At 39.3% G+C, this 15721-nt stretch overlaps 1 protein-coding gene across 2 annotated transcripts; it reads left to right on the forward strand.

The window, feature by feature from the left end:
* Positions 1-1653: 1653 nt before the first annotated feature.
* Positions 1654-14725, forward strand: cnot8 (CCR4-NOT transcription complex, subunit 8). Of its 2 annotated transcripts, none has more exons than XM_080201486.1 (7): positions 1654-1816; positions 5879-6028; positions 7162-7355; positions 8933-9094; positions 10728-10872; positions 11669-11779; positions 12976-14725. In XM_080201486.1, exons 2-7 carry the CDS (start codon positions 5912-5914, stop codon positions 13105-13107), a joined length of 861 nt encoding a protein of 286 aa, XP_080057612.1. In that variant the 5' UTR covers positions 1654-1816; positions 5879-5911; the 3' UTR covers positions 13108-14725. The 2 variants fall into 2 exon arrangements, with proteins under 2 accessions (XP_080057612.1, XP_080057611.1); XM_080201485.1 differs by lacking the exon at positions 1654-1816 and adding an exon at positions 1980-2314.
* The last annotated feature ends 996 nt before the right edge of the window (positions 14726-15721 follow it).

A 15721-nucleotide genomic window follows, 5' to 3' on the forward strand; every position in this document is an offset into this window, starting at 1 on the left:
GGTGGTGCTGTGAGGCAGCAGTGCTAACCACTGTGTGAAGTTGCTTCAATTGGAATTGATTCTAATTAAAAGCTGGGTTTTAGGATTAGAGTTCATTCACCCTCTTGCATGGTCACCTCTGGTTAGGTGCAATGGCTACATTAAATTCTCCCTCAGTGTACCCGAACAGGTGCTGGAGTGTGGCAACTAGGAGATTTTCACAGTAACTTTATTGCAGTGTTAATGTAAGTCTACTTGTGGCACTAACAAATAAACTTTAAAGTTAAAAACGATTATCCAGCACTGGTCTTGCCTCTGCTGACCACTTGTATTGATGATGCCGGTGTTGGATTGGGGTAAGTACAGTAAGAAGTCTTACAACACCAGGTTAAAATCCAACAGGTTTATTTGGTAGCACAAGCTTTTGGAGTGTCACTCCTTCTTCAGGTGAGTGAGGACTTGTGTTCATGAACACGACATTTATAGACACAAACTCAATTCACAAGATAATAGTTGGAATGTGAGTATTTATAGGTAATCTAGTCTTAAAAGGTACAGACAATCTGAGTAGAGAGAGGGATATGCACAGGTTAAAGAGATGTGTATTGTCTCAAACCAGAACAGTTAGTGAGATTTTGCAAGCCCAGGCAAGTTGTGGGGGTTACAGATAGCATGACATGAACCCAAGATCCCAGTTGAGGCTGTCCTCATGTGTGCGGAACTTGGCTATCAGTTTCTGCTCAGCAATTCTATGTTGTCTTGTGTTCTGCATTGCATTCTCCAAGGCGCCCTTCATGACACACGACAACACAGAATCACTGAGCAGAAACTGTTAGCCAGGTTCTGCACACATGAGGATGGCCTCAACCAGGATCTTGGGTTCATGTCACACTACCTGTAAACCCCACGGCTTGCAAAAACTCACTTAATGTCCTGATTGGAGACAATACACATCTCTTTAAACTGTGCTTAACCCTCTCTCCATTCACACTGTCTGCACCTTTAAAACTTGAGTACTTGTAAAGATTCATATTCCAACCATTATCTTGTCAATTGAGTTTGTGTCTTTATATGCCAAGTTTGTGAACACACTCCTTGCTCACCTGAAGGAGTTAGATTCTGAAAGTTTGTGCTACCAAATAAACCTGTTGGACTTTAACCTGGTGTTGTGAGACTTCTTGCTGTGCTCATCCCAGTCCAACACTGGCATCTCCACATCGAAGAATTATATAACAGAAATATAGAGCTGGATTCGCACTTTTTCTGTGTGCTTAACCCGCTCTCCACTCCTATTGTCTGCACCTATAAAGACTTGATATTGTGTTAAGACTTGCATTCCAACCATAACTATCCTGGTTTGAGACAATTCACACCCCTTTAATCTGTGCTTAACCCGCTCTCCACTCACACATTGTCTGTACCTTTAAGACTTGATTACCTATAAAGACTCACATTCCAACCATTATTTTGTAAATTGAGTTTGTGTCTTTACATGCCCTGTTTGTGAACAGAACTCCTCACTCACCTGATGAAGGAGCAGCGCTCCAAAAGCAAGTGGCTTTTGCTACCACATAAAGTCCTGTTGGACTTTAAGCTCGCGTTGTGAGAGTCCTCACTGTGGGAAATGATTGACAGGTTCCTCCTGAGGCTGGTCCCGCCCCCAGCTCGCAGTGCGCATGTCGGGCAGCTGCTGCCGCCGCCTTTGTCCTTTCACAATTAGCTCCGGGCGGCTGGGCCGCTGTCGGAATCTCAAAAAAAAAGGGAGGGGGTACGGGTCGGATTTGTTAGCGGGGGTTCTCCGGCAGTGCGGGAGGTTTGGTTTAAACTTGGCGACAAGGTAAGCGGCGCGTTTGGGTTGCATTGCCGGGTTGTTGTTGTCGGCGCCGGGGAGGGAGGGAGAGGGGCTGAGGCGTAGAGGCGGCAGCGTCCCCGGGCTCGCCGCTCAAATCCTTCCCGCCGCCACCCCGGGCGCCGCACAGACGGTCCGGCCGCACTCTCTTGGCCCGCTTCCGGGCCGAGCTGGTTGACTCCGGGAGCTGCTCACCAACGGCACGTCTGCTGACTGACTCCGGCGCGCAGCATCCGTTAAACATTGTTCACAGCAACCCGGCTATCAGTCAGCTTCTGTGCATCATGTCGCACCAGGGAATTTAATTTGGTGTAAAAATAAACGACCGGTCAACTCGCAGACGGGCGACACTCTCCTCAATACTGAAAAATCACCAAATCTGCGCAAAATTCTGAATTCTTCCATCACTAATTGCTTGGTGTAGGATTGAAGATGATGGAACATCTTTTGGATCACCTGTACTCTAAATTGAAACAGACGAGGCTTGTACATGAACAGTTGTTTCTTAATACAGCAACGTTTAGTGTTCATAGTTTACTCATTGCTTGAGCAGCAATGCTCCTGTTGTCAGATCAGGGGGCAGACTCTTAAAGATTAACAGATTTGATATCCTAAGTCCTAAGGGTGCTGGGATTTTTTGCCCCAGCCTCCAGTGTATTTGTAAGCAGTGGGTAGGCACATAAAACAGAATGGGTGGCTACCTTGGTAGATCCTCCTGCCTAACCCACAGTTGTTCCCCTATAATATGGTAGGCAGGCAGGAGATCATGCGAACCACTCACCCTTGGGCTTGTTCAGAGCCTTAACTGGACAAGTAAGGACCTGTTTCTGCCTTGGCCACCTTGAACAGCATAATGCAGAATGAAGGTGGCTAGTCCATTCTTTATTGACATTGGCCAAATAGATGGGATGGAATGGGGTGCCCTGTGCCTATACTTGGTACCTTCCTTCCAGCCAACCCTTTCACCAGCCTCCTGAACCCATCAACCCACTCCTCACTTGCTCATCCCACTCCTGGGTTTGTGATCCTACTCTGCTCTTGACCAAAAGCAGTAAAAAGTCTGACAACACCAGAAAGCCCCTGACTTACTGTAAGATCAGCACCTGTGTCTTCCTTCTCTAGACTCCTTGTTGTCTCAGCAGAGCGTAAACCAATATAGAAAAGAACTGAAAAGAGGGATACATTATGATCAAAAAGGGGATGTGTAACCCCTGCCAAATACCTAGTAACATCCTTTGCCATCTTGGAAAAAGTGGCATTGTAATATGTAAATATAGATGGTACTTAATAAATTTAAATAAGTAACGAAGCCCTGGATTTTGTGAAAAAAAAACAAGTTACTAGAACTGGAAAGCTGGCTGAATACAAAATGAGCTAGTCGCTTTAAAGAATTTCTCTTGGAAGTCGATACAACTTACTATAAACAAACTTGGAAATTTGCACACCATGAGTCTTAGTAACTTTTCACCAGCCTTCCACTGTAAAATATAAGCAATTTTTAAAAAGTGGATGAAACCTTAGTGAAGTTTTGCAGCGTTAAAACCCAAGCAAACGTGATCACTTGCACCTTGGTTCTCAATTTTTGTTTGAAGGACCCCTTTTAAGTGAATTAGTTATCATGAAACTTTCATGTAAATTATAATACTGTATAATATTTATATGTAAGTGCTCTATGTGAATAGTGTTTTAAAATGCTTTTAAGTAAACCGTATTTAAGTATTGCTGAAAAAAGAGACATGCTGTTGAAGTGTTTTATTTTGCACTATGCAAGATAAAGCAACTGTAATGGAACAATAATTTATACTGCATGGCAAGAGTGCTGATTGGTTGGCAAGTGGGTTCTGACTGGTGGAAGCATTGCCATGGAGAATGCAGGAGAGGACTATTAACTGCCTAGCTTTCATTCAAATTCAAACCAGGTGGGTCAATTCTGGCCAAGGTATCATCATGGGGAGTGAACCAGGGAATGGTTGTTCACTTTTGTTGAAAAAGGCACAATGCGTGGGTAAGCTCCTTCTGTCTATAAAGGACACAAGGCCCTCTTTGTGAACATAAGTGGCTTCTAGCACATGTAAGTAAGCCACACTGCAAGCCCAATTTATAAACTTAAATTGGTTTTGGTGCAAATCATAGCACAAATAGGATTGTGAACAAAACCTTGGGGAATTACCATTCCTTTGTTCATTCTCCATGGCAATTTCTTGACCAATCAGAGTTGACCTACCTGGTTAGAATTTGAACAAAATTCAATCTCTACCAATCAGCACTCTTATGCAGTAGAAATTGTTATACCTTTTACTGTTTGCTTATCCTGAGAGTTGTCCTGATGAGTGCAAGGTGAAACGTTTTGATAGCACGTCTCTTTTTTTTTCAGCAACACTCAAGTTCTGTGATACTTAACGAAAATAATATTTATATCAGACTCATGGGATTGGGAGGGCAATAACATCGGTTGGGAATTGACAGAAAATCGATTCGCAATAAACATAACTTTTTCGGTTGTCAGATTAACAGGCACAAGGATCAGCACTTGGCCCTCGGCAATTTACAATCCGTAGTGGTGACTTTGAGGGCACTGAATGTAATGATCCATGTTTATTGATGATGCAAAGTTTGGTGGAAAAGTAAACAATAAGGAGGATACAAAAAAGATTGCAGAGAGATATAGACAAGTAGATGAGTGGCCAAGAACTTGGCAGCTGAAATCATTTTAATTTATTATTGTCACATGTATTAGTATACAGTGAAAATGGAGAGGTGTGAAGTTCTCCACTTGAGTAGGAAGTATCTTTTAAATTTAACTTTTTGTGGAATGGTGAGAAACTGGGAAATATTTGTATTCCAAGGGACCTGGTGCTCTTGTACATAAATTAGGAAGTTAACGCAGATACAGCAATGAACTAGAAAGGTGAGTAATATGTTCGCTTTAGTTACAAAGGGATTGGAGCATAAAATAGGTGTTGCTCCAATTTTGCAGTGTATTGTATAGGCCAGACCTATTGTTTAGGGCAGTTTTGGTCTCTTTATCTAAGGAAGGATTTTCTTGTTGTAGTGAGTGCAACAAAGATTTATCAGACTGGTTTCTGGGATGATGGGAAGTCCTATGAGGAGAGATCGAGTAGACTATATCTATATTAGCTGCAGTTTAGAAGAATGGGAAGTTACCTAATTAAAATATACAAATTTCTTAAGGGACTTGAGAGAATAGATGCTGTGAGAGTATTTTCTTGGCTGGAGAATCTGGAACAATGGGTCACAGTCTCAGAATAAGGGTTCAGCCATTTAAGACGAAAATTCTTTGGCTGTTCGCAGTAGCTGGCCCAACCGCGACGCACCCCCCACTGCAGCTTGCAGTCAGTAGGAAATCTTATCGACAGCAGCGGGACCAGAAGATCCAAAATGGTGCATCACCTCCCGCTGTGGGGAGGCTGGAGAAACTAGTCCCCCTGCAGAGTTGAGGAAAATGTTTTTCAATTAAAGGATTGGAATTCCTTATCCCTGTGGATGCTTATCCGTTGAGTCTTTTCAAGGCAGATTGATATGTGTTTTAGGTACTAAGAAAATTAGGGGATATGAGAAGATAGAATTAAGATAGTAGATTAGCCATGATCTTACTGAATGGAAGAACAGCCTCGAAGGGCCAAATGACCTATGCTTGCCCCTATTTCATATTATTTTATGTTAGTAGAAATTTTACGACTAATTCACTGATGTAGACAAACCAGAGATAATGGACAGGTTGAGACTCAAACATTCTAGTATATGCCAACTGAACTGCTTTTAATGTGGTTAAAGATTGTCTGTTGATGGCGTCCACGCACAACCAATTCACAGATCACATCCAACACAAATAACTCATTGTGTTATACTCTCTTGCCTGCTAAAGAGATTATTTTGCAGACTCCTGCACTAGTGGATGGGTCACATGCAAAATTGTGGTTTGAAAGTTCCAGCACATAACCTTGAGCAATGCTCAGAAGTCGTGTCTTACTCATTGAGTTTGTTAGAATTGACATGTCTACATCAGTTTATGTTCTTTGCTGTTTCCAGTGCCCATCCGCCAACTTTGGCAACCTCTTCAAAATGCCGGCCGCCGAAGAAGACCATAGTCAGATAATCCGTGAGGTATGGGCAAATAACCTGGAAGAAGAGATGAGGAAAATTCGCCTGATTATTCAGAAATACAACTATATAGCGATGGTAAGGGTTTATGAATTGTGTGATAGGGTATTTAAATTGTAACTACCCAGTATTCCATTGCTGTAAATGGAGTGGTTAGAAATCTATGGAATGAACTGAAATAGGTATTGCTACATATGTGCCTTGACGTTATGCATTTATGTGACATCTATTTATACAGTGGCTTTGGGGAGATGGAGTGGAAGGTGAGAGCTTTGATTTGTTTTAAAGTCATGAATATGCTCCAAAGCGATTAATAATTGAGAGTAGGTTAACAAATGTAGACAGAAGGGTTAGTTTGGGTTAATCGTTTACATGATAGAAATCTAATACAAAGCTTTGAAAATCTTGCATTGTCTGCTGGAAAGGAATGGTGAGTGCAGTGATGGAAAACTCAGTTGGAGAAGCAGTAATGTAAAAGGTTTGAAGTTTTAAAATTTATCAAGTAAGGATGTGAGGAGGTATCTACTTCAAAGAAAAATTGTTCCACGTACAGTTTCGAGCAATGAAGAAAGAGAAAGTGTATTTCAGTGTCCTGAGTATAATTGTCATTTTGTAACACAGGAGAACATGGTGAATTTGCATTAACCAATCTCCAATTAAAAATAAAGAGATGAATGATAAATCTGTCTTGGTGACGTTGGTTAAGGAATAAATATTGGTCAGGACGATGAGGAAAATCCCTAATTTTGATTATTTTTATGTTAAAAGTGAGAATCAAACAGTATAAAAAGGTGGTCATGTGGCCAATTTTGCCAGTGCTCAGTCTTTGAAAGAACTATCCAATTAGTTTCACTCCCGTGCTGTTTCGTCACGGTCCTGTAAATTTTCCCTCTTCAAATATTATCCAATGCCTTCTTTGAAAGTTATCACTGAATTTGCTTTCACCACTCCTTCAGGCAGTGCATTCCATTTTTTTTTTGCTGATTGCCTTAAATGTCCACCCATTATTGATTTGGTTATAATATTACAGAGTCTCAGCATAAGTGAAACTGTTCTATGCTCAACTAACAAGTGACATGTGACACAAATATTTAAATTTTGTTCTCATTTCGTTAGGTTTTTTCTTTTCTTTGAATCATCAATTTCCTATATTTTTAAGTTGCATTAATAATTGATCAGCTTTTGATGTTGGAATATTTAACCTTTCATAGGATACCGAGTTTCCTGGTGTTGTGGTAAGACCAATTGGAGAATTCCGTAGCACTGTAGATTACCAGTACCAGCTTCTGCGATGTAATGTGGACTTGCTGAAAATCATCCAGCTAGGATTAACATTCATGAATGAGAAAAACCAGTATCCTCCTGGAACCTCTACTTGGCAATTCAACTTTAAATTCAATCTTACGTACGTACAGATAAAGCTGCCCAACTGTATGTATCATGTTTTTTTTTGCCTTTTACTACGGCTTGATGTGTTGCTGTGATTGGTTGTATAAGTGCAGATCACCCTCTAGATTTTCATCCAAGTTAATGTTGTACGAACAATTTATTTCATTTTAGTGCCATGACAGATTAATTCTTGCTTGGTATCACACACAGGCGTTCCAGTAGAGTTTGCTAATTAGTGATTAGGAGCAGAATTCCAGTTTTGCCACCCTCGTTGCGCTAATAGAATTTTGGTGCCCTGGTTGAGGTTGATTAACTCATTACAGATTTGCCTTGTACATGGCACCTTCTTGGTCTTTGTTAGAATCCCAGACCAGACCCCAAGGTATATTATGGAGCCAGATGAGATTCCAACAATCTTCAATTTTGACATAAATGTGAGGATAGGATGTTTCGCTCCAGGAGTAATTCTAATGACAAAGTAGGGATTGCTTGTATCAAAATAAACTTTATTTAATAACACAGTTTAAATGTAACTCTAACAAATGAATCAGCTTAACCATTAACAGTTGAACCATATTTATCAATGGAAGGAAACAATTTCCTAGCTTATGCCTGTCCCAGATCCAATTAAGCCCCATTCACACATGAATCAAATCCACTATAAATAAATACAGCTCGCAAACCTAGGTATACTTGTTTTAATGTTTGTTAACAGTCTTGAAGCTTTCAAAAAGTGATAAACTGCCAGAAACTTGCAAAATCCTTCCAGCTTCAACCAGACTTGAACTGCAACTGAACTATCTGCTGCAAAAGCTATTTTAGAGCAGCTTGTTGAAGCCTCTGTCCTCAAGCAATTCTCAGCTACAACTGAAAAACTGTTTCCTCTCCTGCAGACCTAGCTGTTCCTGTTAATCATATTAGCGTACGACCTTGCCAATCAATCTAATCCAAAAACTCCAGGGAGAAATCTTCATCTATAAACAAAAATCCATTAGCTCCATCCATTACATGGCTAAAATGAGTAATTATCCTACTCTCCTAGCATCGTATATATATTAAGGGGACTGTTTACAGATTTGTCACATATAGTGACAAACATATGCTTGTCACATATAGTGTGCTGCCGATCTCTCTCTCTCTGAGCAGTAGCACACAATATGTGACAAGTTTTATTGGATAAGCTTGCTGAATTATTGGGGAGCAACTTGCATTTTAACCAGCAATAACTTACTTTCATTGAAGCATATCAGCTTCAAAATCTTAATTTATAAATTTGCAACCCTAGTTGACAGATTTTTTCACCATAATGATCATTCATGCATTTTGTAACTGCATAATTGAAGCAGCTTTAAAAGGTTATTTAATTTTATCGAAAAATACTTCAATTAAATTAGACATGTGGGCCGGAATTTTACCGCCTCACTTGCCCTGGAATCAAGGCGGGTGAGGTTCGCAGAACAGAATTCTCCATTAGCCTCGGGCAGGATTTTGCGAGCTCACCTGAGCGAGATTGTAAAATCCCAGCCATAGTGTCTTGGATGATCGTCGTTAATGATGTGGTAAAACATTGTTGAAAATTATTTTGTTTTGAAGGGAGGACATGTATTCGCAAGATTCGATAGATCTGCTGAGAACTTCTGGGCTCCAATTCAAAAAACACGAAGAAGAAGGAATTGAAACCTCTTACTTTGCAGAGTTGCTCATGACATCTGGGGTGGTGCTGTGTGATAATGTTAAATGGCTTTCATTTCACAGGTTGGTCCCTGCAATTAAAGTATTTAACATTGATATAGATTATGATCTCCTCCCCCTTCATTTTCTTTGCATTCCTCAAGACATTGGCTCATTAAGCAACAGTCTTTGTGATCTTAAACAAACTGGGCAGACAAATTGATAATCTAAGCCAAGGTTTCCCAAACTTTTCAAGCCACGGAACTCCTGAGAGCATCAGGAGTCTTGAATATTCTCACAAAGTTGGTGCCCTTTATTTTGCCAAGAAATAGGTGCACCCTGCTCAGAGTTCTATTCCAAGGCCCTCTTTTCCCATTACTCTTGTCCATGCTCATCGAATCAGAAAGAAGCTAGCTTCTGATTGGACAAGCAGCTGCGTAGTATTTTTAATATTTTCCAAATGTGCCCGACTTTCCATGGACCCCAGTTTGGTAACTCACGATCTAAGCCAATATAGCTGAGCTAGACATTGTATCCACACATGCAAGAATGACAGGGAAAATGATCCAAAGTTGGCACTACGTTTGGTCTACTCCCAGTACTTGCTGTTCTAATCTGAAAATAGACCAATCCAAGCTAATCCTTTCTCAGAGTAAAACATCAATTATTTTTCAAACTCATGGACAATATGTCACTGAAACTTACTGATGTCCTAATTTTATTTTGATAGTGCTTACAATTAAAAATACAACCTCTGTTACCGTGATTGAAACTGAATTGGTATATGAAATCATTAATTAAGGAAGGTCAGCATGGACTTGTTAGAAGAAGATCAAATCTGTCTATTAGTTGATTGAATTTTAAAAGTTGTAACGGGTAGGGGGTTTATATTCTTCATGGATTTTAACAAGGTCTTCGACAAGGTTTCATATGATAGACTAGTGGGAAAATTAAAAATACATTTTATCCGAGGAAAAGTGATAAGTTGGATCTGGTCAGCTGAGTGGTAGGAAGCAGAGGGTAATGGTTGGTGGGTGTTTTAGTGACTGGGAGATTGTTTCCAGTGAGGCTGTACGGGGCTAATGCTAAATCCTTTACTTTTCATGATGTATATCAATGATTTAGATTTAAATGTAGGGGGCATGCTTAAGAAATCTGCAGTTGATACAGAAATGGGCCTTGTGGATAGTATTGAGGAATAAATCTGTACACTGTCAGAAGATGTCAGCTATCTGGCCAGATTGGCAGACAAAGTTCAACACAAAAAAAGTGAGGTGGTGCATTGAAAAAAAAGGCAAAGGAGTACACAATAAATGGTAGAATAGTGAGATGTGTAGAGAAACAGGGACCTTAGAGTTCAAGTCCGCAGATTGCTGAAGTTTGCAGAAACTGCTGAGTGGAGATTGGTTGGCAGTTAAAGGAATCTTTGGAATATGCAGCTGCTTTTACATACTAAAGATTTAAGGGTTTCATTGAAACATTAGCAGAAACCCTGCTGCCCTCTCAACTAAGGCTTCATGTGTTGCATTGGATTAAAATATAGGAGAAAGCAGGACCTCCCGTTGGTAATCTTTGCTTTCACTCTGTGAGATCCTTATTGGTTTTTCTGTTTTTATGACATAAGTAGACTTTTTTAAACTTATGAATTTTAATTTCTGGCATTAAACAGTGCAATTTTAAAATTGTATTAACCATGAGAAATTTGTGTTTCATGCAGTGGTTATGATTTTGGTTACTTGATCAAACTTCTAACCCATTCACGACTACCAGAAGAAGAGCAAGAGTTCTTCGATATCCTGCATTTGTTTTTTCCTGCTATCTACGATGTGAAGTATCTGATGAAAAGCTGTAAAAACCTTAAGGTATTTTTATGAAGTTGAATATAAATTCCATATTTTGTGCATATGTTAGCTATCACAATTAAACACTAGTAAAAACAACAATATTTAAGACAAATGCACCGATGTAGCAGATATGCTTTTATTTTCAGTAAACTCATTTCAGGCAGTTTGTATTGTGAGACATCATGTACAAGTGCATCTGTTTGTAAGTCATTTTACAAAAGTGAGGGAAATTAGTCATTGACTAAAATTGTATTTCTATCAACCAAATTAATTTTGAAGACTAAAGGTGATTTATTATGTATCCATTAGGAAAGCCTCCTGTTTATGTTGTGCATTGTGATTAATTTCACTGTGGCTTTGCTTCCTTTCATGTGCAGGAGCACTCTCCCTGACTCTTATTTTAAAACCACAGGTTGGCCTCTAAATGTCTGCTCTCTTTCTCCTCCCCAAAGTATCGTTCCCTCCTCCCTCAACTTATTCATAGCCCTTTGCCTCCTCTCGTTGCTGGTGATACAACAATCTGAAATTCAAATTCTTTTCATTGGTGATTGGCTTGGGGATGGCCAGCAGGTGGCTGGAACTCATCAGTCTGGTGTGAATGATGCACCCAGCCACTATAGCTTTGGGCCTACCTATTCTGGCGCAGAGGTTGCACCCTGCATCTTTGCATCAGCAGGCTGGCGCAAACAGTTTTTATATCTGTCTTCAGAATAACACTTAACTGAAAGAAGTGTTATAAAGCCTCATTGCTGTAGCAGCCATCTAGCCCAAAATTAAGTGGTCATATTTAACAGTTTGTGGACATTTTCTATAGGGCGGTCTACAGGAAGTTGCTGAACAGCTGGAGCTGGAGCGAATTGGACGACAGCATCAAGCAGGCTCGGATTCACTACTGACGGGCATGGCTTTCTTCAGAATGAGGGAGGTATGAAAGTGACAAATGCTGTGACAAAATTATTTTCAAAATTTTAATAAATATTAATAATTTGATGCAAAGCATCATCTTACAAGATGGAAGGCTGCCATCTGACTGTTCTACTTTTTCATGTACAGATTGCAGATTTCTTTTTGAAGTAGTGCACAATAAATTCTTCCTCTTTGACTTGTTTTTCTAATTCGGAGCCATACAATGCTGGACGTATATTTTGTAGCACGCTATCTGTGCTCACCTGGGTGAGTGAGGACAGTGCTGGAATATGTACAGACTATTACATCAACAAAAACTGGAGTCACATCCCCATATACAGCAATGACATAAAAGTGAATTGGTGGTAATGGTTGAGAGGAATATTGACTGGAATGCCAAGAGAACTCGGTTTATATTTGACCTTGCTGCCTGATGTAATTTTAATATGAAGTTGCAATATTTAAAACTAAATGAAACCAAAGCCAAAAATTCAGAATTTATCTATAGGATAAAAGAGTGCACATAATAATAAAACAAAATAAGTCATTTCTTTCTGAATATACAATCCCAGTCCAGCTATATCCCAAGTCTAAATCTTGAGATGGAAACGCTGCGTTGTACACAGCAGGTTTCAACTTCCTTTATTTTTGGGTGGACTGAAGGAATGAGCTCTAGGATGTTCCTTATTGGAACATTAAGGAGGGAAGTGGGAGAGTACATACAGTGCAAAGCTAATGAGAACCACAGAAATTATCAAATTGGGCATTTCCATATTATGTAACCGGACTGCCTGAGTATTGTTCTAGTACTATTGTCAAGCATCCATTCCTGATGGTCTCCAAAGGGGAAGACCCATAAAGAGAAGAATTTTATCCTTTGTGACCCTGGCCTTTCCCTTTTGGCCATCTGATTGAAACCATTTTTGCATTTTGCCTCCTTCTCTCACTGAAACGAAAATGTTATTGCTTTGGTATGGCCAATGGAAATTTATTAGTTGCTGCTGCCCAAAGTTTGGCCTGACCCCCACCCCCTCCACACTGCTGCTCCAAGTGCATTAACTAGTACATGTTTGCGTGTTGTACCAGTACCCAGACTAACAGACCATACTGTGTGGGGCAAAGTTACTAATTTGTGCACTGGTGTTCCTGAAAAGTGCCAGCCCAATGCTGACTTACTGTAAATTCACCCTAAATATTTATACTTCTATTTCCCAGTTATTTTTTGAAGACAACATTGATGACACAAAGTACTGTGGACATTTGTATGGTCTTGGATCAGGTTTAACTAACAACCACAATGGGACAGCTGGGACATCTGAAGAAGAAACCAACAGCAAACAGCACTGACACAGCTGAGATGTTTTACCAAACCTTGATGTTTTTAAACAGACATTTTACTACAAAATTAGTGGTATTCTCCTGGCACAAGTTTTGGAGATATTTGGCAGGACGCTGCCAGAGGTATTAAAACATGGCTGCTTTTTTAAAGAAAAACACATTTTTGCCATTTAAGATTTGGAAATACTGTGCTGTTGCTCATTGTTTTCTAGATCAGTAGATGACAGGGGAGGGAAGCCAGGCTGTAAATTAATCTGCACTGGTCCAGTTTATACCCTAAAGTATGTTTATGTTCTCCACTTTTACCTCTTGTATTTCCCTATTTTTCTCCCCTTTTCTCTTTGGTTTCCCCTTTCTTTTCTTTGATCAGGTGACATTAGTAGTGAAAATTACACATCACAATGCTTGCTAGTTTTGTGGAACAATGGGCCCTAGCACCATGGACTTTTGCATTGTGATAACCTTTGGCTTATTTTTATGAGAAACATTTTACATATTCATGCCAAAAAAAAACCCTTTTTCTTATGAAGGACTGCTGTGGGGATAAAATGATTTCAGGATTAACTTTTGTTGATGTTTATTCTGCGGTACAGTGTTCACGAAGTACTTTAATGGCGTGAGGGGAGAATTTCCAATATTTGAATGGAAGAAATAATTCCAGGTGCAGTCACACTAGTAAACTTCAAATCTTTATTATCCTGTTCAATTGACTTAAACAGCTAAAAGCAGGAATTTCAGCCGGGGGATTGAACTTATTTTACTGTAGTATTGTCCTGCTATTAATTTTCAACATAAATGAGTTAATTTAAAAAGAGTTGTTCTTGTTTACGCTTTTATCAAAAAGATGTTATTAAAGTTAAAATTCATCCTGTTTATAGAAAGAAAATAGAATTAAGATTTTTTTACTTCAATTTTTTAAAACAGAAAATTGTTAATTGTATTTGTTGATCTGATTTTCATCATCTGAGTATCCCTGTGTTTAAAGGATTTTGCAATAGTGTTTTGCCTTTCACAGTGTATGTACCATGGACCTGAAATGTGATACTTGGCAGGTAGATTCCCCATCTTCCCTTGTGAACTGAGTTGGATGCTTGAACCATGAGCTTTTTGTTGTGATATGATTAATGACTGCATTACTGTTACCACAAGAATCATAAATTGATCCAAGTCTCTGGTTAAATATTCATTTTGCTTTCAGATGATGAGTGGAAAATGCCACTTGTACATCGATTTGAATAAGACCTTCATACAGTTGTTTTCGCTTTCAAATTCAAGAATACAGTCAAATCTTTCGTACTGTTGTTGATGGAAGTATTTTTTACATGTAAAATGTTTAATTTACCTGAATTAGCTTAATTAGCTCCAACTTGCAGTAATGGATCTTGATTTTAAATAGCTGGGTCAAGACCCTAGCTATTGATATTTTGTGAGAAATAAGGGTCATTTGGCTTTAAGCACTTCCCTCGACAGAAATCTCCTTTTAAGAATTAACTCTATTTATTTTAATACTTCGGTGATGATGCAAGATATCCAGACTTTTAAGCAAAAACCTGAACCAATGTAATTTAAATATGTTTGTACATTAAAAATTTGTTTCATACAAGAACTGTATGTTATAGTCTTTTGCCTTTGGAGGACAAAATTAGCAACAAATAGCATATTTCGACATTGTCGCTTTTCATCCATACAATCTTCATTATCCAAATGAATAGTGGTGCACAAAGTTTGGAGTTGCAGAATGTATGTTTCTTCTCCTTGTAAAGCACCATGGAGGATTTTCTGTAATAAGTTTGATTTTAAACGTGAGTTATGTTTGCCACTTATTTTTTTTTTCATTCTAATTATGTGTATGTCTTCTACTTCTGTTTAGTTTATTTATTAGTGTCACAAGTAGGCTTACATTAAGACTGCAATGAAATCACTGTGAAAATCCCCTAGTTGCCATGTTCCGATGCCTGTCCAGGAAATCTGAGGGAGAACTTGGTCTGGCCAATGCACCTAACCAGCACATCTTTCGCACTGTGGAAGGAAACCCACACAGACATGGGGAGAACATGCAGACTCCCCACAGACAGTGACCCATGCCAGGAATTGAATCCAGGTTCCTGGCGCTGTGAGGCAGCAGTGCTAGTCACTGGGCCACCATGCTGCTCCCAGATCTAGACACACTCGGTTGCATGTTGTGTCATTGGATTTAAAACAATTTACTGACTTGATTAATAAGAATGGTGAACAATTTAATTTTTTTTCAATCACACCACAACTTACAGGGTGGCACAGTGGTTAGCACTGCTACCTCACAGCGCTAGGGCCCCAGCTTGAGTCACTGTCTGTGCAGAATTTGCACATTTACTCTCGGCAATTGCTGCCAGACCAGCTGAGTTTATCCCAACAATTTCTGTTTTTATTTCAGGATTTCCACAGTATTTTGCTTTTATGTGACTAGTCATTTATCTTATTACTATTTGTGGAATCTTGCTGTACACAACTTATCTGCTGTCTTCCCCTACAAATCACCAATGATTACATTAATTGGTTCTGCAATATTTTCGGAATAGTCAGTTTGAGGACAGTGCTATATCAATGTAAGATTTTTGTCCTTTACACAAGCTATAAATAAAGT

Source organism: Carcharhinus amblyrhynchos, chromosome 13 (genome assembly GCF_965287045.1).
Source record: "Carcharhinus amblyrhynchos chromosome 13, sCarAmb.v2.hapA, whole genome shotgun sequence".
Lineage (NCBI taxonomy): Eukaryota > Metazoa > Chordata > Chondrichthyes > Carcharhiniformes > Carcharhinidae > Carcharhinus > Carcharhinus amblyrhynchos.